We start from the raw sequence: 25897 nt of genomic DNA, 5'->3' as shown, positions 1-25897 counted from the left end.
CCTGACTACAGCCCCCATTCCCTGTTCCCCTGCACTGCTCAGGTGGAGGAGGTGGAAGAGTGATGGGTGGAAGATGTTTTTAGAATTTTTTTGTTTCACACTTCTCTACCTTGTTAGTAATTGGCAGTAAATTTATATGATCTCCCTTTCCTGAGTCTGTTTTGCCTGTCATGGTAACTACTGAGTGATCTCCCCGTTTTTATCTCAGCCCTTGAGCCCTTCCCATCGCATTTTCTCCCCCTTTCCCTTTGAGGAGGGAGAGTGTCAGAGCGGCTGTGGCGGAGCCCAGCTGCCCACCTGAGCAGTACCACCACACCACACCACACCGTACCACACCGCTCTCTCTCAGCGCCACGGCGCGGCGCCGCCGTGCGGGGAGGAGCGCCCAGAGGGCAGGAAGATGGCGCCGCCGGCCGCCTGAAGCAGGGCGCGTGACGGGGCGGGGCGGGACGGGCGGCGCCAACCGCCACCGCCTGCTGTTGCGATGCACGTGACCGAGCCACGTGGTGTGGAGGGGAGGGCGCCGACCGCTCCTGGGGCCGGGGTAGGAGGACCCTGTGAACACCGCCACCGCCACCTCGCTAAGCCCCGCCCCTCCCCGCGGCGTCCTCCAACCCCCGCGCGGCATCCCGCCGCCTCGCTTGATAGGCGTGCCTCTCCGCCAATGAGCGGGCCGGGCGGGCGGGGCGGTGGGAGGCCCGGCGGCCGGGCTCTAGGCGTGCTGCGGGCAGCCCCGGGGGCCGTGTGCGCGGCGCCGAGCCTGGGCAGCAGCGGCCGGCCATGGGTGGCTCGGGGGAGGCTGGCGGCGAGGCGTGGCGGGGCCGCTACTACCGGCTGGAGGAGGTGCAGCGGCACAACACCAGCCAGAGCACCTGGATCATCCTGCACCACCGCATCTACGACGTCACCAAGTTCCTCGACGAGGTGGGCGAACGTTAAACGGCGACCGTTAAACGGCCTCTGGGGGCGACCGTTGGGGTGACCGGGAGCCGTCCGGTAGCGCGGCTGCCGCCTCCCCTTTCCTCCTCCTTGGCTTTCCTCGCTGCCTTCCCCTGAGTTCCCCCCGAGGTTTCGTGCTCTTGTTCCTGCCCCCGTACGCAGGTCCCGGGCAGAGCCCAGCCGCGCGAGTTCCAGCTTTCTGAGGTAAACTTGGGCCCCTCTGGTTTTGTCTGTCCTCGCTAACAGTTGGCGTTCCCGCTCGCCTGATGGTGGCCGGTTCGTGTAATCATTGGTGGTCAGGGTTAATGAAGAAGCGCTGTAGTTACTGGACCGAAACAACCGAAATGTTCTTCTGTGTACGCTTACAAACGTAACTAGTGATTAAACTGATTTCACAATTAAGCGTGGCTAGGATTTATCCGTGATGTTTTGACGCTTTTCTCTCAGTCCCTTCTTCCCACTCTGCAAAGATCTGGCACCCGATTTAAAAGAGTTCTTGCAGTCTTACATTATTAACTTGTAGTGACACGGCACTATGTGAGCCTCTGCTGTGGAGTGGTCCTGTCTTGGTTTTCATGATTCTAGACACTTGAGCTTTAAAGTGGGGTATTCTGCAAATAGGAGTTTGCCGACGCTTAGGCTGTGTGCCGGCGCAGTTGGGTTGTGAGCCAGATCTACCAATTCTTTCTGAATTGGTTTTCATCTAGCCATAGCCCTGGTCTGGTTCATTACCTAGGTATGGAAATGTTTAGTTACACAGGCAAGGCTGATTTAACTCTAGAAGCCTTGGGGAAGAACAGTTTTTCGTGGAGCCTCTGAAACTGAGCGCTGTTCTTGAAGACTGGATTGGTTTTGGTTGGTACACAGTTCTGTGAGGTCTTCCAGATTTAAAAGAGAAACAAAATAGAAAAAGTTTGACAAAAATTCCAAGAACTAGTGAGCTTATGATTTAAGTAGCTGCACAGTCAAGCTGACAGTCCCTTTCGTCGTTCGGAACACGTGATGAAATTGATAAGTATTAGTTTCAAGTTTTGCAAGATAGACTTGATTTCAGCCCTCAGGAGAACTTGGCAAATTCACTATCAAACCAAAAGAATTCAGTTTGTAAGCAGTTAAGTAGTTTTTTTCTTGGACAGCTGTAGGATGTCTGATGTGCCGTGGTATACTGGCTCAGGCTTTAGCCTCACACTACACAGTTTTTGCTGTGATACGGCTGGCTTTGGAGCTGAACTTCCTGGATGATATGCTAAGATAATAAAGGAGTGAGATAAGATTGCTTTGTTGAAAATGGCTATCTAAGTGCGGCTGCACTCCCAAGGAAAATTCTTGAATATCCTAGTGTTCATTGTATTGATTTTTTTTTTTTTTGAGGGTGGAACCCTTGGATTAAAACATTTCGTAGGGTACTTTGGTTTTTGCCTTTTTTGAATGCTTTTGATAAGTGGTTAACTTATAAAGTGATGTACTAATTCATTCTGGTCTGTCAGGCACTTTGAGGGATTTACACATGACAGATAAGGAGAAATTGAAGCGAGCCACTTGCTAGTGCGTTCTGGACTATGATAAACACTTCTCAGGGAAGCAGGGATTACATGAGCAGTTTCTATAGCATTACTAGTCAAATTCAGCTTTACCTATTGGTTTTCTTGCAGGAAGTAGAAAAGCTTAAAATATTTCAAGAATTAATTATAGGCTATTAAAATAAGCCTAATAGTCTTCCAGAGAGCACTGTTAAAGCATCGATTCAATCCTCTTCCCTACTAGGAAATATCTAAGAGTGTCAGTTTACTGGAGAGTGAAGAACTGTGAACAGAAGCTGAGTTTACCAGTTCCATTTCTTAATTCAACAAAAAAATCTCTCCAACTATTGCATTAACCTTTGGAATTATTTTCTTTTTGCTTATGAAGTTGGAAACTTTACAGTAGCTCACTGTTACAGATACACTGGGTGTTTTCTTGCTTAATAATTGAATGTATGCTGTTGCTTTTCACTTCATTACAGTACTTAAAGGCTGTATTTTCTCTGTACAGCTGCTGTCTCTGCATAAAGCTTGCAGATGTTTAGGGGAACTCTTTTTTTTTTTTTTTTGGGTGTGGGGGGGAGCTATCAGCCTTTGTCAACACTTGATTGAAATTAGTAAGTGGACTGGGAGCAGTGCATGCGCATTGGGAGTGGTAAGGCTGTGTGGAGACATCACACAGGGTGACCACATTGGCTTGGTTTTCTAAGGCCAAGGCTTAAAAAGATACTTTGAAATAGGGATGAAGTGCTGGAGAAGAAAAGGATTATGTACTTTGGCACTTTATCTTAGAGATTACTGGAGATGAAGACTCCAGCAACTGTTTTTTATCTCCAAATGTAGGATCTCTCAACCTATAACACAAGTATGTATCTCTGAGTGTTCTTTGATTATCCACGTTTATCCCTTAAGGCAGGAAATCCAGAGACCTTAGCTTTTAGGGTGCGCTATCTGAATGCTCTTGACATGAAAGAGTATTCTTGGGACTGGGAACTCGTGTATCATATTTTTCATTCAAAAGCTGTTGGACCTGTATTACAGAAAACTTGAGAAACCTCTTCATAGTTTCAGGTCATACATCCTTTAAGGAAAAACAGCTGTTCGAAGTGAATGCATACTGACAGCAGGATCTTATGGCTGTATCTGTCTGTATTGGAGATAATTCCATACATGTGTAATAAGAAATGTCAAGTAATGGAGTAAGTATGGTGGTATTGCCTGATAGTGTTTTTCTGTAGTTTAAGAAAGGAATTCCACTGTTCAGGACTGACTGACTGACATTGATCTCAGGAGCTAAATGAGTAGTTGGGCCTATTTAAAACAGGAATGAAATGATCAGTGCCCTGATCTTGGCTTCCTGTTGTGGTGAGAGTCTTCCCAATTGCTTTGCTGGGATCTTAAGTGAATTCCTAAAGAGAGGCAGAGAAACCAACATGAACAGGAACACCTCAGCCTCAGAGAAATGCTGTGTTCTGGAAACAAACTAGATACATATTTAATATTCATCTAATATAGTCCTTTTGGTGGTCTCAAAACTTGGATATACAGTTTATATAGTGAAAATGTGCATGGCCAATGTATTTTTTTTCATAATCTGAAAGCTTGTGCTTATATAGCACTGTTTCTAAACAGAATGGACAGCTCTCAAAAAACGTCTTCTGGAATGCTGGTCGAATAAAGTGCGGAAAAACTAATACTGTCTTACTGCATCACAGTGAAAAATGGTCTCTCCACCATGTGGAGATGGATTACGTTCATGTGATGCTGGGGAGGAGTGGTATAAGTTAATGAACAGTTTACATCAAAGGGTGCCAGTAGCGGCACGTTCTTAAGTCTGACAAAATACTGTGTGAGTTTTTACTGCAGAACCTTGCAGTCTAAGGATAAAAACTGGTGCTATCACTTCCTAAAGCTGTGGTGAAACTTGAAGGAGGACTTGAAAGTGCTCTGAAAAATAGCAGTTCTAAGTGTTCTTTGCAAAACGCACACTGCGAGCTGTAATTGTTTTTTAAGTGGGAAAACGGGCACTCAGCTATTGGGCACTTCATCTAAAACCCTAATGATGGTTTTCAAAACTGCAGACTCATAAAGAGAAGTACTCTCCTCTGCTCCTTAAATTTTATAAGTGCAAAATTTCTGTCCTGTAACTTGAATAGCTTACAGAAATATTTTGGAGGACTACATGGAAGTGTCCTTAAAGCAAGCATTAGTCTTTTTTATACAATAAAGCTAAAATTGATAGAGCACCTCTAGTTCTGTCTCTGCACCTTTCTGCTTCTAGTAGAGTGCAAAACTTGAATTCCTAAGGCTGCCACTGGTGGAGGCTTTCAGTTATCTCGCCTGGGACTTGAATTGGACCCAAAAGACTTGATTCCCCCAGTTTGGGGGGGAAGGGGTGATAAGAGTTGTGAATCCAGGTAGTTATACTTTAATAGTCTTGAACTATGACACTGAGAAAGTTGCATGACTGTAGCAAGAGGGAGATCTGATAGGTGTTCAGGATGAAGTAATTAGACTCTTGACCCAGATGATAACAGCGAATTTAACTGCTTAGTTGCTTCATCTAAATCTTCTTAACGTGCTGCTGTTAGGAATTAGCCCATGCTAGGTACTTTTGCTAGCTTTGTACAGACTTCTGTTCCACATGTAACTTAAATATGCTGTATTGGGATTGTCCTAGGAATGAACTAGGCTAGCAAAAGCTTTTTCATTTCCCTTGAACCACAATTCTGCCTGCAAAAATACTTATTTATATCACAGGATTTCAGTTTAGGAGTCATAATTGGTGCAGTCTGGGCTTCCAGTTCCAGAGCCTAGCAAGAGGCTTTTTATGAAAATGGAAATTCTGGTAGCAAGCTTTGTCATACAAAGTGTAAACAAAGGCCTTGTGTAGACAACCTTTGAGAGACTCATTGAACTACAGAAAATGCCAAGCTTTTGATACAAAACTAATTTCTTGGCATTTGTAAGGCTTTTCAGTTACTCCCTTTCATTGGGGAAGGCCAGGTCTTTTCACTAATTGCATGTTTTGCATGCTGGTTGTTTGCACAGAGGTTGTAAGTTTGCATTTTTAAAGCAGATGCTATCAAAAAGTGTGAAGTTTCAAAATACTTTTAAGTATGTCTAGTAGGTTTTTAGGATTACCTTCTGCTAGTTGGCTTAAGTTGGAAACACTGTGCATTTATCTTTGCTGTAGTCTTGCTGATGCAAGGGAAAAAGTAACATCTGTCCAGTTATGGTGGCAGAGGTCAGGGCGGGTTTCACCCCTTCAGCTGACACGTGTGATGAGTTGGTCATTGCCATACTTCCTCTGTGGTGACGCTCTCTGCAAAACTGTGGCATTGGAGGGATCAGCTGCTGGTCAGACTGAAAACAAAACCTTCAGAGAAAAGTTGGAGTGCCTCAGTGAGGCTGCTCCTGTAGCTACTTGGTTGCTTTGTAGCAGCACATGGGAAGGATTTGGGAATGTAGTGGATGGCCATGCTGTGGTCAGCAGCCTGCAGGTAGTCTGTTAAAGTACCCAGTGAAATGGCTTTAACGTAGATGCAGTTGTACTGCTAGGGACCCTCTTGTCTGACAGCTTGCTGCAGTAATCGATGTTGTATCGACTTGTTGGAGCAGGGCTCAGGTTCACCACAACGTACAAATGTGAACGTGCACGCTGATAGTGCTTTATGGGTAGTCGGACGTTTGTTCCTTTTGCTGGTTGTTGTTGTCTTGTTAGATAAGCATGTTTTTTTCCGAGGAGTTCTGCCTTCTGCTCAAGATTTCACATATATTTCATAATACTTTTAATGTGGCATTTCACAGTTTATATAGCATGACTCATTCCTCTGAGAAAGGTTTATTTTGGGGTGCACAGTACTTTAGCATGGTATTAAAACCATGGAGTGAATTTTATGAAGACTTAGTTACGATAGTATCTGGGAGAGCCTGTTAGATCCAAGTTCAGCTTCTTAAGCGTACTCTGGATTTCAAGGCACTGAACTTGAATGATCTCTCAACTTCTCTCTAGTCCTTTCCCTAATACTTATCAGAACGGATTCAAGGGCAGGATTTGATGAGCGTGCCATGTTTGTAGGCCTGTTTGCGTAATCTTTACTCTACATGCACTCTTTTTTTTTTTTTTGCCCAGCTTCTATGCCTAATCTCTGTATCAATTGCTTAATCTTGGTTTTGCTTAGTCATGGTAGGCATCTCTTGTGCTTCTAGCTGTGATGTTTTGGCCTTTTTTTTTTTTAAGCAACTTTCTCAGTCTTTAATAATAAACTTGTGCCTTTGCAAACATTAACTCAAGTTTTGGAGTTCCGGCACAGCTGGAAACTGGTAATTATACTGTCTTCCTAATCTATATGAACAAACCTTACTTCTTTTTTTTTCCCCCTTAGAAGAAAAGGATTGGTAGGAGGTTAATATGGTAGATCTGAATTAAATGCGAACTTGAATTCCTTAGCCTGGTAGAAATGTTTATGCCATTTCTTTTATCTCCTTTGTAAATGTGGCTTTTCTGTTCAGTTGATTCTAAGCCTAACTCTAACAGAAGTTTTGCCTACTTTCATCACTTTAGATTCTGCAGTGAGGAGTGTTAAAAATGAAATAAGGCTTTGGAGACTTAATTTTCCATGTCCCTTGTGAGGCGTTAGAATTTATTATATGGTTGCCTTAATCCAAGGCAGTACTTATATAGTCTCAAATTGCTCATCTAACAACTCCTGTTTGTATAGAACAGTTTCATAGCTTTCCACCTACAAGTTGAGTGGTGAATTTTTTGGTACCTTAGTTACCTAACAACAGAGTAACTGCAGTGAGTTTTGTCAACCTCAAGTAACCAGAAGATACACTGTAACTTGCTATATATATATGGAGTTATTTAATGGACAGAAATGTGGAACTGCTTGCAATCCCAAAAGTGTATCCTGGGGAAGAATAAAAGTCAACGGATAGCAGGTATTTGGTTAAGGGAATGGTGGTGGGTTGAGGCATCAAGAGGTATGGGGGAGTGACTTCTCTCCATCTCAGTGGTTTTACCAGCAGTGTGGTTTGGGGATTCTGTGGTCTGCTAAAACAAAAATGCTATTCTGGTGTCTTGCATGAGCTTTCAGTGGTGCTTAAGCAGCTCCAAAGTAGCTGGCTTACTAGATAATCATGCAATAATTTCTTCTGGAAAGGATTCCTGGAGGCTATCTGGTCCTGCCCCAAGCTTGAGCTATGATTAACTAGGTCAGGTTCCTCAGGGCCTTGGCTAGGCAGGCTGAAAGGATGGGGATTGGCCAGGGAACATGCACAACTTGCTTGATTACCTTTGTTGTGAATATCTTTTTTTGTTATACCTACCTGGAACGTTCCTTTCTGCAACTTACACCTTTTGGCTTTTATCCTTCTGCTGTATAAAGCACTGTTTAGATAAAAATGTTTCCTGTTGAAATATGAGCACTGTGTAACTTTAGATAACAGTTTGGCTGCTAAAACACTGATACCAGTAATATTTTAAATCCATCCTTAGCTGCTGCTGGGGTAGCGCCTATTACTGATCTGTCACTGGAGTAGAGACCTAGCTTCTTTGGTTTTGGCTTCTGAGATTGCACAAAGCTCTCTAGTTATTTAGAGGGGCTTACATTTGCTTTAACAGGTCTAGGGACTCTTTTTTGCAAGGACTCTTTTTTAAAAATATGGAAATGAACTTCCATTTTCAGAATGTGGAATGGTTTTTAATATCAAATTTGCATTGATTTAAAATTGCAGCACCCAGGTGGTGAAGAGGTCCTCAGGGAACAAGCTGGGGGAGATGCTACTGAGAACTTTGAAGACGTTGGCCACTCCACAGATGCAAGGACGCTGTCAGAATCATTTATTGTTGGGGAGCTACATCCGGTGAGTATGCAAGTGTACCAGTACGTAATGTCTACTATAGTGTCTTTGTGTCTAGTTATTTATCTGACAATTGTCATCAAGATAAAGAGAGCTGCTGTTTGGGTTGGATGCCAGCTCTGCAGATGTTTATGGATAGACTTACTCTGAAGACGGTTGCACCAGTGCAAAGTGATCTGACTAGTATAATGTGAGGATGGTCATGTCTAAAACTTTGCTTCTTAAAAATATTTTACAGCTTAGTTCTTGAGTAAACTGAATGTGGAAATGTGCTGTTCCTGTTGTACCCTGTGAGCTTTATAATAAGACTATAATTCCTGACGGTGGAATGTTGGAATGTCTAGACCTCTTCTTAAGTCAACATGTGAAGTGATTACTCAGCAACTTCCCTGCTTTCATCATTGTACACATATGTGCCAGGCTTCCATTTTGATCTGCAAGCACAATCTGGATCTTTGCGCGTATATTTGGAAGATTGCTGCTGCAGAATTGTAGAATGAATAATGTTAGAAGGGACCATCTTGAGGTCACCCACTCCAACCCCCTGCTCCAGCAGGGACACCCAGAGCAGGCTGCTCAGGGTCACATTCCGGTGGCTCTTGGAGATCTCCAAGGAGGAGATTCTGCAGCCTCTCTGGGCAGCCTGTGCCAGTGCTCCGTCACCCTCCACAGTAAAAAAGTGCTTCCTGGTGTTCAGATAGGAAAATGCAAACATAATCTAGTTTGATGCTTTGTGTATCATCCCTGTCTTTGGCTGCCCTCATTTTGTGCTGTATTGATGTTACCTAGTTGTCAGGTTTATGATTTGTTCCCACTGTCACTGACAGTTCCATCTGTCACTTCCTTTTTTTCTGTAATCTCCATATCTCCTGTACTTTTACCAAGCACCTGTTTGCTGCCTCAGTCTTTGGAGGGTATATTTCTAGGTACAGAGCTGCTGTAGTTGCCATGGCTGCCTCTTCTAAGCTCTCCTACGTGGTGGTAGTTGAAATCTACTTGTTGGAAGACCCAGGCAGCTAGTGTGCAGAGACTCTACCTGCCCATTCCTGCCTCTTCTCTTGTCCTCAGCTGTCTGTCTTTTCTGTTTTGTCTGTCATTTCAGGTGAATATCACTGTCTTGAGAATTACATTTTAAGAGTAAGAGTCCTGATCCTCTTCCTGTCTTAGGTCCTTTCCCAATGAATATTGCTAGTGTAGCCTTTCCTAGTACGAAGTAGTTCGGGTCTGGTGCATACTTGTAATGCCCCAGACTTGTCATCTCTTTCAGGCAGCAACTGATAACAGTAAAATTGTTCATAACCTGCCACCAGTCCAGTTCATCCTTGTTTGATAAATGCCCGTTTTCACTGAATATGAAACACGTAGTTTGATAGTTGTGATAAATAAAACACTGTCAAGAAGGTACACTGTTTCTTTTGAAATGAATGTGACTGTCTCAAGTAAAGCTTCATGGGTTTCTGAGACATCCATAGAATTTGGCCTAACATCCAATACAAACGTCCCAAAGCTAGTTAGATAATTTTGCTTGATAAATATGAGCAGACTAGGTAGAAGTAAGCTAGTATTACTGTAATCCATGTGTAAGCTAAGGAAACATGTACTGTTGAGAGACAAAAGAAATGCAAAAACGTGCACAAAAAAAAATGTTTAAGACTCAAGTTTCACTTCATTGTATCTTGGGAAGTATTATTCAAGGAGGTGATCTTGTTTATGGTAGCTGAACAACATCTACTGATACCTCTTTTGTAAGTCTGTTTCTTAGGGAAGAATAGGTGTACACTAACAGAATAGAACTGTGAACTGAATTGGATGATTCTTTGTGACTTTTTTCATGTTTTGGGTGTTTATCTAAATGTGTTTTTTTTTCTCTCCTTATTCTCACGCAGGATGATAGAGCGAAGCTTCAGAAACCAACAGTAAGTGTTGTTTCTTGAAATGTCACATTATTTCTTTTGGGCATTGTGGATGGTGTATCTCTGAGTAAACGGTATACTCAGATGCAAAAATAAGTGTAGTGTTTCAGATAATAAATCTCTTAAGCTCATTGATCTGGCATCATAACTAATTGAACTAGTGTACTAATAAAATTAACAAATCGAGTGGTGACTGGAATTCAGAGCTTCTTCCCACCAAGAAAAAGATCTGTCATTCAGACTTCTTTTGAAATTCAGAATAATTTACACTTAAGCTGTACGAGCAGCAACCGTAAGTGCAACTGAGAAACAGATTGCCTAGTGCAAGTTGTAGTAATACTATCTCTTGACTACAGTAAACTCACAGAAACTTAGTAAATTGAAGTACTTAGGATTGTAGTTTGGCCCAAGTACAGTCAGTTGGAGTTAAGAGAGATCTAAATGACATCTTACTACGCTCCTGTTTGGCTTGTTCCCTTGTTTTAGTGCTGGTGGTCATGGTTATTTACAGTAATGAGTGTTTTCCAGCTTCTTTCTGGAAAGACAGAACACTTTGCTCTAACAGGACGTGTGGGCATAGCTGATAAGACAGTTTCACTTAGAACTGCCCTCTGGATGTGTGACAAACCTATGCGCTGGCCCTCTAGGAGCCTTCAGCAGGCCTTGTGCTTACAAACGTCATTTTCATCTTTGCACAGTTTAAAGCACCATGAGCACACAATTTCCTGTGTCATGATGTTTGAAAAACGTATTTTTGGTGACTTTATTAATATTTTAATAATATTTTGGTATTTTGGTTTGCATTCTTCCTGCTGCCTTAGTGTTGGGGGGAACCATTCCCTGGCCCTGAATGTGGCAAATCTGTTGTAGAAGGTGCTAGCCTTAATGGTGTGGGCAAGAGCTGCTCCACATGGTTTGGCTTTGGGGTTAGTTCTTCGTGGAGATGTTCACAAAAAACAATATGGATGTAATTACTGAGCTGTATTACTTTAAAATATAATTTGTTGTGCATCAGCCTATGATAATTTGGGCTTTTGAAAAAGTAGCCTGTTTAAACCTACACAGGATCCCTGTGAGGGATCTTTTTCACTCTTTGCCTTGGTATCAGAATATTTATAGCTCAGTCAGTTCATTTTTCAGTGATGGATCTTGTACTATTAAAGTACATTTTTGTTAATGCTTGGATCTTTTAAATGCAATTAGGCCACGTGCAGTTAGTAATACTCAAATGATTAAGTCCTCTTATAAACTGCATAAATACCCACCTAGGATTTGGTCTTGTAGTGGTTCTTTTTCTATGGAAGCTGAACAAGAAATACAAGTCAGTATCAAAAGCTGTAATAATTTGACAGCAGTTCTTAAGCAATCTGAAACACCACGCTAACAAGCTGAGTTTAATAAGCCTTGTGTGCATGTAAATCAGCACCTTGCTTCTGTGTAAGAAATTCTCTTGTATTCATTTGGAGTCTCTTTGATTAGATTTTAGACAAGCAATGGATCTTTGTCTTTTAGGCAACTATAACTTTTCAGACTGTAACCTGAGGTTGACGTTAACTTCATGGAAAACTTGCAGTGAACTTTCTTGTTTTGTGAAATTGCTTTCGATGCAGTGTTGACTGCAGAAACTGCTGCTATCTGGCTTATACAACAGTTCTGTTACAGCAAATCCAATAAAATGTTTTCCAAAGGCAATGCACAAAGTTGTTTTCAAAATTAGTTTCCCTTAATTTTTGAGAAATTGAAGGGCAATTAAGTATGGCGAAGGATGTCTGACTGATGTAAATATTTTTTTGTTTTGCTTTCCAGGAACCTCTTATTACCACTGTGCAGTCTAATTCCAGGTACAGTATGATATCTGGTATCAAACCTGAAGCTCCTCATGATGATGTTTCTGACACTCAGAAAGCTGAATAGCATTTATCTACAGAAACATAAATGTGCACGCTAAATCCTTTGACATCTCTGTTCTGTGTAAAGTCCAGTTTGGCATCTATGTACCATTTTACAAGCATGTTAATATCTAAATTTTTTCCCACACTGATGCGTACCAGTCTCTATCAAATTGTTTATGCTGTACAGGCCTTCATTTCTGGAGGCTAGCAAGGAAATAGAAGACACTTGCTTCCATTGCTGACTACTTCTGACATGGATTCGCTCACTTTTAAAATTTGCTACAATTAAAGGAAAAATCTGTCAGAATGGGGTGATGTGGAGAGTATGTTTGAAATTGCCTGAATAACTTTGTAAAGTTATGTCCTGCTGCCTGTTGCTGAAACCTCAGAGCACCATTCCATACTCTTTTGAGTGGGGAGTTTGGGTACTTGAAAGTGTCATATATTATGTCTTATATGGCTTTTGAATGAATGATATTCTGGGCAGCATGCCATGACTTTAAGCATGTCTAGAGTCTTAACTCTTCTAGTAAACAAACTTGTAAGCTCTAGTACAAAGTCTGAACAGGACAAGGTTTTTTGCTTGGCTAGAGCATTACTGGGCCAGTCCAGGTGTTCTGCTCTTGCCCTAACCTTGAAGTATATGTTGGGAGGGAAGGACTTTCTTTAACCAGCGACTTTTTTAACTTGGTGGTTGTCACTTCTTAAACTGCTGTTTCAAAAACTTCTTTCTAGTTCATGGTCCAACTGGGTGATCCCGGCAATAGCAGCAATTATCGTGGCCCTGATGTATCGTTCCTACATGTCAGAGTAGGCGCCTTACCAAGAACTAATGCAAGAAGAGACTGATCGGGGAGAGAATATAAGTAATCCTAGCCCAAGATGTTTCCTGACGAAAGCCTGGTGTCTGAAGAAAAATTCAACTTTTTCAGAAAGCTGAACAGTTCTTCTCTGCTGTGCACTTTTCTTAATGTTGCCTTCTTATTTGCTGTACTGAAGTGATAAAAAGGCAGCATTTCTTTTTGTATAACAATTTATTCTCTAATGAATTATTTGATAACTGTATTAGTTTCTTTGTTAAAGTAGCTTTATATGTAACACCCTGATTCTGGTTATTTCTTTTTAACCTGTGATGGGGTCTGTAGGACTTTCTTTGCATATCAATTTTACAGCTTTAAATTACTACCAAAACTTTGTACATGTATTTGTCCATGTACGCCGCTTAATTCAAAAATCATGTTGTCTTCTAAGAAGTAAATTTGAAATGCTAATTAAAATAAGCATACTGGGGAAAAAGCTGAGTAGAGTAGTGAGTATGTAAGGGCCTGTAAGTGGTTGGGCCGTATGTAATGAGATGATAGGCTATAATTAGGTGATTCTTTCCTTCCCTCTTGACATCTGCTCTTACAGTTGTTGTAGGTACTCCTACCCGCAAACTGTTCTGTTTGGTTGCCATTGGAAAATTCAGGCCAAATATGAAACCCAGTGTTTGGCCCAATAATGTTTGTCTCAGTTCTGCGAAAAGTAACTCTTCTGAGCAAAATACAAAGGCAGAAAATAAGTGCTGCGTGTAATTCCACTACAGGTAATGTAACTGCTACTAAGTAATACTGTTCCTGCCAACCACTCAGGTGACTCTAGAATTTGTTCTGGAACTTTTAGACTTTTATGTAATCTCCAACTTTGTCGTGGTACATTGTGAAGGGAAAAAACTGATACGTGGAATCTGTTTCTGACTGTTCTGGTGTGTGTTCCTTGGTGCTTTACTACAGAGATGACCATTTTCTATGCTAAATACAAGATAACTGAAAGTCTGCATTTTGTGGTGAATGTTTTGAGGCATATGTAAATGATCATGAATAAAAGTTTAATTGCTTACTCTTGCCTGGCTCAAATACTTTTAATTTCAGCCTTTTATTAAAGGCCTCAGAAGGGATCCTCTTGCATATTGGGACACTTTTCAGATGAACCTGTTTCACAGTGAAAGCTGGATGCTTCCCTTATGCAGGGAAGTTATATTTGAGAGGTGGGACGGCGTACTGTGGAGCACTCAGCACCGAGTAGCCACCGTTAGCAGTGGTTTGGCCCTGTAAGCTTTGCCTGCCTGACAGTGGCCAGGACTTGTAACGTCAGCACTGACCCTTGGCAGCACTGGGGAAGGTGCATTCAGTGTAAGCCCTGCATCAAGCCAAACCAAACTGAAAAATGGTACGCTGTAAACAACAGCTTTTTAATATATACATATTTTAGTAGGGAGAAGGGGGGAAGGGAAGTTTTGTGACTTCAGACAATAAGCAGATTCCTACATATGCACCAGGCAATGTGTTAGTCTTTTAAGTATTCTTTGTTGTGGGATTCCTGAAGTGGTAATTCCTTTACTGTTAAAGCAGCCAAGGATCTAATAAAACTCGGGTTCTTGCAGTAAACATCTCGCACAGCTTCAGTGGTGAAGGCATGTAGTATCTTACAACTTTGTTCTCTTCTGTCGGTCTTGATACAGAGATACAGGGATGTATGCTTAGAGTACACCCCATCACCTTCTTTGCTTTAGAAATTGAACTTGCAGTATAAATGACAGTAGTTGGGATTCTGTCCAGCGCTAATTTCTTACTCTGTCCTGTTCTTGCCCTAACTTTTCTTCCGGATGTGGTGTGGCTGAGCTAAAAGTTCAGGCTTTATCCACTTGTTACAGATGACTTTTTAAAAGGATGTATTAACTCCAAGTTGATATTTAGACTTGTAAACCAAGTTTGAAATACTGAAGTTTCTGTTAGTTTTTAAAATAACATTTAAGTTCACATGTCTGGGCAAGACAAAAACCAAAAAGATAAAAAAAAAAAAAGCTTAACCTTTCAAATAATTTTGCAAGAATTTCAGAATGGGATAATTATGTTCACATCAACAGATAGGGTAATGCAATCAAAGTGCATCCATAAAGCAAAAAGCAACATACTTGTCGTGAGAGATGTGTTTTTTTTTTTTTTTCCTCTCTGTGTTATGCATGCTTTGGGAACTTTAATATGGTATAGCTCTGTTCGTGTCCCAATATTCTGGGTGCTTACTGGGGGCTGGATCACATCATGCAATCCCCTGGAGTATCTTTTCAAGCTCAGTTCCATCTCAAAGCAGTCTAGCTGGCACGCTCAGAGAATGTCCACAATGTGAACCAAAAATGCCATGAGTGGAGACAATAGGGGATACTTAGAAACTGATGCATGTTAAAAAGCTACTGTAGATGCATGCAGCTTGTTCCCTATAGTTGGTCTGTTTGTATTCCCTTCCATGGGTGCTGGTGTAAGCTGTTCCTGAGAGGTGAGCATTACTGTCGCAGGTTTTTAAATGTGAAATGATAAAAAAAAAAAAGTATTAAATTTCTTTTTTTATTATGGTAAGGCTAGACCTGCATTCCATAAGGGGTCATAGAGGAATTTTTATGAGACTTCAGCTTTTAATTGCTAATAAGAGAGGAAGAAGAAAGATGGGTGTGGTGAGGAAAGAATTACTGTGCTATTAAAAAAAAAAAAAACACACAAAAAAACCAGTCAAGTGAATTAAGGAGAGTCAATGTTTTCATGGTGTGACAGCAAAAAGAAAAGAATGAGCAGAGACTGATTTATTCTCAGAACAAAGCCCTTAGTCCCAAAATCCCATCCAAGTTAGTTGCTCTAATGATCTGGCAATTTCCTTTCATACTAATTTTTGTTTGGAGAAGCTGGTTTTGGTGGTCGATGCTTTAAACCAGATGTCTTCCTATGTTGCTTATTTCTACAACAGCACTATTTATACTGCCTTTGTATCCTGAAGTAATTTCTTTGGGCCCTGCGGTTTTGACCTTAATTTGACTATCCTCTCTTGTTCAAAAGAGTGCAGAGTGGCAAGTGGGCTCCCTTCAGTGGAGACAACATCGTCTTCCTCTTGGTTTGTGCAGAGTAAAGCCAGTACACTCGTTCATTTGTTTCCTCTGCTAAGATGGGGAAAAGAAAATGCTGTCTCTTTTGCTCACTGGCTTTGGCACAGCGGTCTAATGCCTTTCTCTTGCATCCAGCACTGTGCTGCAGTCAGGGGTTTCCAGAATGCCAGAGAGGGACCGGCCAGGGAGTAAAACTAGAAAATGGAGCCTGATCACAAGTCTGTAACTCAGTACATCTCTCTGCAGAGGCAAAAAAAGAAAAAAGGAAGTCACTGTTGGTTTTGTTTCCTGAATGTTTGACTCCTAAGGGTAAATGGGTGCTTATGAATTTCATGGTTGTGTTGACAAAACTTTTTCAATGTTTTTTGCAAGGCTGGCGGTGAAAATTATCATCTGAAACTCAGTCAGAATGAATGAGCTGAACACAGAAAAGGATTTCAGAAATAGTACAGAAGAAACAAGGAGGGGGAGGAAGCTATACTGTCTCCTTAGCTCTAATGACTGACCAGATCTGGTGTGAAGTTAGTAACTGATAGATCGCAAATTTGAGTTCTACTTTCCTGATTTAGCTTTCCTTTTATGTTACATTACATTCATTCTCATGGTGAATTCATTATGTATTGAAATAGCTCACCTAGTGAACGACTTGGCTTATAAGTAGGAGGTCAAACAAGCGCATGAATTGATGAGAAATACTGGCACATTGCATCTTGGTAGAGGATTAATGCTGGATTTTCTCTTCTTTCTGAAAAGTAGTTAGACTTGTTCTTGATCTTCTTACATGCCAGAGTGTGCATAAAACAATTCTTGAAATTTTCTTTGCCAACTTTCTAAAACTGGGGACACACAATGCAGCTACTGGTCGCTCTTGGTGGCTGCTAACAGAGCTCAGAATAGATTAGACTGCACTGGAGAGTCTCACGTATAAGGAATAGATTTTGACTTCTGTCCTGTGTAGTATAACTTATAGAATCAGAGAACCATTAAGGTTGGAAGAGACCTCCAAGATCATCTGGTCCAACCATCACCCTACTACCAATATCACCCACTAAACCATGTCCCTACGTGCCAGGTCCAACCTTTCCTTGAACACCCCCAGGGACGGTGACTCCACCACTTCCCTGGGCAACCCGTCCCAGTGCCTGACTGCTCTTTCTGAGAAGAAATGTCTCCTCATTTCCAACCTAAACATCCCATGGCGCAACTTGAGGCCATTCCCTCTAGGCCTATCACTGGTTACCCATGAGAAGAGGCCGACCCCCAGCTCCCCACAGCTTCCTGTCAGGTAGCTGTAGAGAGCAATAAGGTATCCCACATAATGCCAAGAGCAGTTGATTCTGTTCACTGAGAGAAAAGTAGCGCTGTCAGGCAAGAGGAGTTAGGCACAAGAAAACCGTAGGAAAGGGTTTTGGTATTCCTGGGTGGAATACCGCAAAAATCCTGTGGATTCCCAGTGTCTATGAACAGTATCCAGTAGCATAGTTATTGCGGAAATCTCTCCTTTTTCTGTAGACTCTGGTCCTTGAATAAAGCTGAACAACCGATCCCATTACAGGGTAAGAGTGCTCCACAGGAGCTCTGGAATTCCACCCGCTTAGGTCCTGGATAAATGTGGCCTCGTATTGTTTGAAATTACGAGGTTACTATCCATCAGCTGTGGGTAAATAATTGACTTTAAATAGAATATATTTGGGAAACTGCTTTGAGGACTAGGAGGAGGTAGTTAGAATGGAAAATGGTAAGCCAAGAAAGCGGATTATTTTCCTTAATGACATTTTGAAAATAGGGAAGGATCATTCTCCTGTCATATTCAGCTGTCAGATTTCTGAAGCCAGTTGATGCTTTTAGCATCACTCATCATATATTAACAAGGCTTGCAGGAATGTCCTTAAGGGCATGATAGGTATGATTTCTATGTAGGTGCTGAGGGTGGACATGAAAAAAGAGCTTAGCTTACAACATAGAAACCCACAGGTTGGTGGGCTGGTAACTGGAAGCAAGCAAAACTGGCCTTTCATTTGTAAACTGAATGGATTCCCAACCTGTGTTTATTTGGCTCTATTTTCAGAGTAGGGCTGCAGTGAGTAACAGTCTCTGCACGGGTCTAAGGAGTACAAGCGCTTCATGAATAATAAAAGGAATATGGTATTTGAGCAGTCACAGCTTATGGGTTTAGAATGGGAAAAATCTTGTTTTATCTTTAGGTGATTCTGTAGAATTACTTTTTGACCCTAATGAAGTAACAAAAATACTTGAGTAATACAGCTTATTATGTACAGTTATTATGTTGTCTTGGTGAGATCTGCTGTCAGACCTGAGGATATGGATGAACAAATTACTAGAAAACGAGCTAGGGTGTGTAGATTTAAAGCTAACTAGCTTCTTGGCAGCACCTGGGGGTGGGCTGCTCTTAGTCTTAGCTGAATATGCAAGATAATTTACTCCACCTTCACTGAGGGATGTATGATCTTATGCTTGAGAAGCTCAACATCTAGTAGATGCACAAGTCTGACCAATAAGGCTTGGCTGCCTCGAGGTCCGATGGGAGGCTGGTGTCTCAGACCACGGATAACAAGCACATCAACAGGATCAGACTCTTCACAACTAACTATACTTTTTCATACACTAAGTTGGTGTTGGCAAATAAGTGTCAGTAGGTGAGACAACAGTCACTGGAGAAAATGGAAACAGACTTTGAAGCAAGGACGACCTACCAGGATTTTCTTTCTGAGCTCTAACTGCTAAGCTGCAGAGGATCTTACTCTCTTCTCTCTGCCGTGAATCCAGCATTGTTTTTTCTCTCACTGGAACAGACAAACTACCTGAATATTTACCCTGGTTCTTGGACAAAGTGTTACAGCTTGAGCAAACTCTGACCTAGTTTAGTGTGAGCGTGGATGTTCCTGCACCGTTCCCGTAGGTGTGACTTGCTGGGTTGCACGAGGCACAGGAATGCAGCTCCAGGCTTGTTGCAGGCTTCCAAGTGGGGACGTTTCAGTTCGTTCTTCGAATCAGCACGAGCTCATTATGAACCCCTTAAAAATAGATGACCTTCTTACTTCCAACTGCTAATCTGAATTTAAAACACACACTCATAGGGTTAGCATTAATATCAAATCACCAAACTGCATTACTTTTGTCCTCTAAAAATACACATATTTTAAACTCATCATTGCAAGGACTATGCTTTGGCATAAAACACTGAATACAAAAACCCTGTGATCCTGCTTGGAGCTGAACAGCTCTAATAACACTGCTAGAAAGGGTGTCAGTAACGGGGCCAGCAGGCAAGCTGATGAGTCTAAATTCCCTTTTAAATAGAAATTTCTACATGTCAGTGTTAGACTTTTTTTGTTTTGTAAACTACCAGAGCAATAAAAATCTAAAGTGTGGAATTGATTAAGACTACAGACTTTGTCTTGAAATTGAGAACAAAATGAGTGACCAAGAAGTGTGAGTGTTGTGACGAACTGCGGGTTCGTGCTCTGCTTCGGAGTGTTATTTTAAAGTAAACACAGGGAGTATGCATGTCACTTGGCACAGCATTTCTCCTGGCATACTGTATTCCTGTCATTCTGTCCCTGGGGTAAAACTTCCTTAATAATCTAATTTTGAATCCACTCATACAATGCTGTTAAAAGAAGGTTAAATTTGCTTTCATGTTAGATTTATTAATACAATAGAAAAGGACTTCAAAATTTTTAAAATGTCATATAAATGTTATGAGTTCCAGTATTCTCTGATCACGTCCTGGCCTGGTTACTTTGGGAGACCAGTGTCCAGGAATGTCATGAAGAAAACAGGATTGTCAAAGAAATTTGGTTGCTACATAATAAAACTCTGTTTGTTTGTTTGTTTTTAATTTAAAAATTTAAATAATCTTTAAACTGAGACAACGGTGTCTATTTTAGATGGGTCAACACAGTCGATGCAATAAATTACTGCCATGCCACAACGTTCTGGAATAAGGATAGCCTTATTCCAGAAACATGTCTGCTTAGGCAAGCATATTATTTAGCGATTTGTTTCATAGATCAGCCGTATGTAGATTCCAAATCTATTCAGTAGCCACTCAGCACATGACAGAATTTCTCTCCTATAACAATATAGGGATTATCTTAATCAGTGTGTTGCAATATAAGCAATGTAAACAGAAAACGTTATCAAAAGTTTTACTGGCTTTCAAGTGGCAAAGACATTAACCAAAGATATTCTGTATACCCTGGCTATCATCTTCCTCCTGATTTCTCCATTTCATGAAGTAGTTTGAGTCTTACTATTACAACCAACATGTCCAAACTAAGGTGCGGGCATTTCATATCTCTGCCCTGATAATAAAAACTTCACAGGGTACATTCAGGGACTTGACAAGTTCAGATATCTACTCTGAAAGGCAACTGAAAAGTTCGCTTACATGTTATATGGTATTTTTCAGACTAGTACTCCAAATACTGATGTTGACGTCCAGACGTTCCTCCAGTTTCTAAAAATATTGTACAATACCATGTCACCAAGCAGCTTAGAGATTGTGTCATAGTAAAATAGAATTAGTGTAAGGGACTCATCAGAAGTCATTAAACTATTGGCAATAGAAAAGAATAATGGAAGTAAGTGCGAGATTAGCACGCCTCTTGCAACACAGCGCAGAGGCAGCTGCACCCCAGAGGCACAATCATGAAGGAGATGCAGTATTTATTAGAAATGCTTGAGCAAAGTAAACAGATTTACTGAACTAAGGTAGAAAGGTCTTAAGGTTGCTTAATGCAAAAAAACGAATTGGACTATTGACCTGTGCTGTTGAAAGGACCAACATAATCCTCCTAATTGTTTATCTAGCTGCACATATATAGATGTATGTTAATAATTGAAACAGGGAAAGCTCTCATAAAAAAACAATTCTCGAGCTTGTCTGCTCACCCATGAGAAAGTGGCAGTGAAAAAGATTTCTTTTTGAAAATTTCTGTTCAGATTTTTACCTAAGAATGAATACCTCTCTTCTGCCTTTTCTCTCAAGTTCTTAATATCTTCTTCGGTGGGGCAAAACCTGTGTCTGGATTTTGTAGCCACGCAAAAGCATAGCATTCAGCCCAGCCAAGGTCTCAGCCCACAGAGCTGCTCTGTTGTCAGACAACACAACCAGCAAGGAACAAAAGGTTTTCTAAGAGGTTGAGGTGATCTATTTATTTTTTTTCTTCATCAAGATAAAATTACAGAAATATGTGCTGTGTGGGGTTACCTGGCTTTTGTCAGCTCTGCTGCTATGTTTTCTTCCTTCAAAGCTCACCCACCCATGGGTGATGCAGACAGAGCATGCCACAGCTAGGGGTGGCTGGGGATCAGCATAGGTACTGCACGCAGCCCTGCTCCCTCAGATTTACTACACCTTTAGTTCAACTTTAGGCAGAGGCCGATGAAAACTCAATACCTCTAAAAAATTTTGGGGCCAAGTATTTCTTGACTGTAAGTTTAAACTAACACACTCTGGCCTTACTGAAATGGCTTGGCTCTGAGTCCTAGAGGGGCTTGGTCTGTTCCTAGTGGAGTTTTTACACGATTCCCCAGTTGCTAGTGGTTTTTTGTTGTTGTTTTTTTAAAGCATTCAAGGTTCAGAGGAGGAAGAAGTACTGCACACCCACTTAAGAAAAGGAGATTTTGTGTTTATGTGCATTGAGTGAATGCTTGCCAGTGGCGTGTTAGCTCAAGGCAATTGCTGACTCACTCTGTGGCCAAGTGTTTAATTAACTACAGCTGAAGATTTTTAAACAAATGTCCAGCTGTAGAGGAGATGGGTTATGAAGGTGAAGTTTCAGGGCTGTTTATTGTGTTTCTATCGTTTCTGTAAATATGTGTTTATTTGCAAGACTGCTTTCATAGGCACCCCTGAAAACTGCTAATCTCTCAGAGCACGTGCTTCTGTATAGGTTATGAGAGTTTCTTTTGATGGTATGTTGGGATCAGCTGTGTCACGCAAGGGCATGTTCATGAAAAAAACTCCAGTGACCTTAGACATGTGTCTTTATGAAGTTGACTAAGGGGACAGTGTTTGCTGTGATCCTCTGAAGCTGAATAACAAAAAAAAAAAAAATGTTTTCTACAGTAATGAGGAATATAGTTACGCCAGGATGTGGGCTTAACTGGAGAGACATAATGAAGCTGATATCTTGAACGAGTGCAATGGTGTCTTTATTTTTCCTGAAAAAATTACCATTTACTAAAACATCCAAACCTGAAAGAAGTTAGGGAGGAAAAAAACTTTGGATATAGTGGTTGTTTTTTTTTTTCAGGGTAACTATAGGTCAAAATCTTTCTTGGTCTTAGTAAGCTATTTGTAAATATGAAGTGTATAAACAGGAAAGTATTGTTTTAAGTAAACAAGGTTTTCTAAACATTTGGTTTTGATCCCTTTTAAAAGCTGTGTGGAGGGTGTGTGTCTGTGATAAAAATCTTTTTTTCCCTTACCTATTCAGTATAGTTTTTCAGAGTCTGTGTGGAATGATTTTTCGTATAAGTGGGTATAAGGCTTTGTTCTTGATTTTTTTTCTTCCTCTGTCACTGCAAAACTTGAATGAACCTTTCAACCTCTACCATTGCCCTACAATAGTACCACCAATCAATCTGTACGTGGTTATCCGAGCAGTTTACTTTATCGTTCCTCCTCTTGCCTGAGCCATCCAATAACCTCTTGTTTACTTGAACTTCGGCTGTCCTTCTGGACTGCGTGGAGGCAGTGGTCCTGGGACAAGAGTCCAAGGCAAAAGAGTTAAATTGACCCTGTTGCATGACAGCTCCACTTGGAGGCTCACTGCTTAATTAACTATTTCTGTTGCCTGAGAGCCATTGTCATGGTCCAGTGTCCAACTGCAAGGGAAAGCATTCAAACCACTGCATGCCTTAAGGCCTAGGCCAAGTCGAGAGACACCAGAGAGCAGGAGCCCCAGGGAAAAGTGAGGCTGCCCTGGGGACAATGAATTGATTTGAGCTTCCCTCATGCAGCCTCTCTCCCATTTCATCCTTTGCTTAAGTGTGTCCACGCTTGTGCAAGCCCTGTCACACTCAAAATCCCGTTACAGGGGGAGGGCGGGGAAAGCTGGGATTTTTTGTTAGCATAAATTAAGTTTTGGCAGAAGGAGGAGTTATGCAGATTTTTTTTTTTAAACAAAAAAAAAAGGAAGGATGAAAAAAATAGGAATATAGCTATATATGGGAAAAGCCTCAATAAGAACAATACAGTTAAAATTGTTATGCATGCAGTGTCTAGGAACTATCCCTTTGCTCTGGTGTCCTGCTCACCCTTCCACTGCTCCACTGGGTCAATGGCTCCAGTCTGGGAAGAGTGGGGATGGCAAGGTGTCAGCATCCCAAGTTCCTTGCTGGGAGGAGTACAGTTGCTTCTGTTTTCTTTCTCTTTCTGTAGGATCCTCTGAGGGTGATTTTCATGTTTCTTAACGCTACTTGCGCTTTCCTCACAGGTCTGCAATTCTGTTACAACTGAATTTATTATATACGGTGCATTTTATCTATGTTAGATGCTTCTTCTTTATTCTTTTTGTTACTGATAACAGGTCTTGTTGAGCTACCAGGGCTGCGTTTTGCTAGCTGACTGCTGCTATGTTGGCTGTGGTCCTGCAGCCCTCAGCACTAGCCCATGCCCTTTCTCCTGTCCTGTGCTCCCCTGTACTGTGCCTTGCGGGCTCTCCCCAGGCCCCTGCTCTCTCACCAGGCCTATGTTTCTCTGCATTGCATCATTACGCTAAGGTCATAAATATTTCATCCTACACAGACAGAGAAGCTGCGTGCTACTGCTCTCTCTATAAAAGCTATGGTTATGTCATGTGAAGGTAAACAAAGCAAGTTAGGCGTAGCTACCCGCTCCTTAGAAAAAATTGCTGTTACAGCAGCAAATAAAAGTAATAAAAGGAAAGCTCCAGGCAGGTCTAGGCAAAGTCAGGCAAAGCAAGCCTGAAAAACCACAGAGCTGAGGCTCTGCAAAGTCAACATGGAGCCTGTGCCCAGTAACCTGCAACAGCCATATCATCTTCACGGGGACGTAGCCCACGGAGTGCCCCAGACCGTGCATTTTTTGAACACGGGTACTCACGCCATCGTGAAAAGTTACCCCAAACCTAATCCTATCCTGGGCATACTGTGTAGACTGAAATGATGATATGCAGTGATGTTGCACAAGGACAGAAGCACTTGGTTCAGCCTGGCAAGCCCTTGCCAGCTCAGTCACCTTCTTGCTTTGGGTTTGGCAGGTCTGAAACCTTACCTTGAGCCATGGCCCCACATGTACATGCCCTAAAATTCATTCTGGGCCTCTTCCTTTCTCTAGGGATGAGCCTGTGACCCACCGTGACCATGCCCCGTGGGGGTGCTGGTGGGGACACCTGTGAGGAAGCAAGCTCAGGCTTCTCCAGAGACCAGTGCAGGTCAGCCTGTGGGTTGACCAACATTGTCTTCTCAGCCCCTGTGGGTTTTGGCCCTGTGCCATCACTCACAGCCCCATCCTTGGCAGTAGTGCAGGGACCGCCCGTGGTGCTGGGGACCCTGCCTGAAGCCAGGCCTTTGCCTCAGCCTGAGGCCCATGGGGCAAGCCCCGAGTCCTCAGGCTGTCCTGGGCCTGGAGCCACCAGCTCATGGTGGCCTCAAAGGGAGATGAAATTGGTGGGAAAATGCTGGGCTTGGTCGGAGGTATCAAAGGGAATTTTGGCTGGGCCATAACAGAGGAGGACCTTTTCTCTCAATTTTGACTTACATGGGTCGTGTGCTGGGATCCCCTTGCCACATCAACTTTTGGCTGTAGTGGCCAAGATTTTTCAGATTCTAATTTTTAATCCTGTTGGGTAAATGCATTTATTTCACAATTAAGATGTAAAGCTCTTAGTTGTTGTTCCAGTAACTGGTACTCCTAACTTTATCCCTATTCTCATTCCTTGATCAGCCTGATTTTTAAGTGGGGGATATTTCGGAGCTGTTTAGAGTAAATAGGACTTGTCTGGGGATTTGTATTGCAATTTGAAAATTTTTAAAAAGAGGAGGATTATGTGGGTAAAAACAGTTTTTATGTTAGAGCTGTGGGTTGAGGTTTGAGAAAATTTTAAATTTATTGCTGTATGTTTTAGACTCCAGGTTTTCTGAAATGTGGTTTGATGGAGTGCTTCCAATTCACATTGATTGCTTTCACAAAAATGACTATCCTGGGCTACCATGAGTTCAGGCTAACTCTGAGTCTCTTCTGGAAATATTATCCCTTTCTCCAGGGGAGCAGGTTGTTGTAAAGGACAGCTACACCAGTCTATAGGTGTGCATGAGCATGATCTGAGAGCAAATTTTTTTAAAGTCTTCACCTTCAGGAAGTCCTTTGTCCAGGGCTTAGGTTAGCATTTGTGCATTTTGGGCTGCATTGGTGGGATTGGAATAAGGGCTGGGACAGACAGCGAGCTGATTTAGAAATCAGCGTAGGACAATTTTGTGTGTGTAAAAGGTGCGTGCCTGAGTTCATTGAACAGGAATTAAGCCTCAGTTAGAAGAATCCCCAAGGGATTAAGTGTAGGACTTCTTGCCATGTTCTGTCCTACAGCTGATGGTGTAAGATTATGGGTGCAATGGTGGCTTTAGCTTTTGGGTGCTGGCATCTTTCCGATGCCCAAACAGGGAAATGGCATGCAAACAACTTGGGAACAGGATGGCGGCAGGAAGGCACAGGCTGTACGAGGGCTTGGGCTAGGCTTGGAGTAAGGGCTGCCCTTGTTCAGGTAATGAGGAATAGGGCCTTGTTAAAGGATGGATCTTTAGGATCATGCTTGTCAACCTACTGACATGTTGATGTGTTGGATACTCTGCCAGGAGAACGAG

General features: G+C 41.9%; 1 protein-coding gene and 1 long non-coding RNA gene across 2 annotated transcripts; one reads left to right on the top strand and one right to left on the bottom strand.

The window, feature by feature from the left end:
- Positions 1-668: 668 nt before the first annotated feature.
- CYB5A (cytochrome b5 type A) lies at positions 669-14010 on the top strand. Its single transcript, XM_083825775.1, has 5 exons — positions 669-924; positions 8202-8330; positions 10214-10243; positions 12047-12081; positions 12868-14010. The coding sequence occupies exons 1-5, from the start codon at positions 781-783 to the stop codon at positions 12944-12946; spliced, it is 417 nt and encodes a 138-aa protein (XP_083681901.1). The 5' UTR covers positions 669-780; the 3' UTR covers positions 12947-14010.
- Positions 13038-24501, bottom strand: LOC310895016. The gene is made up of 3 exons (XR_014580354.1): positions 21019-24501; positions 20457-20525; positions 13038-19115 (listed from the first exon to the last, which is right to left on the bottom strand). It is a non-coding gene; the product is annotated as an uncharacterized lncRNA (long non-coding RNA).
- Positions 24502-25897: the final 1396 nt, after the last annotated feature.

The sequence above is a fragment of the Anser anser genome (assembly GCF_964211835.1).
Source record: "Anser anser genome assembly, chromosome: 2".
NCBI lineage: Eukaryota > Metazoa > Chordata > Aves > Anseriformes > Anatidae > Anser > Anser anser.
Note: the sequence above shows the minus strand (reverse complement) of the source record. Positions and strands in the feature narration are given on the sequence as shown.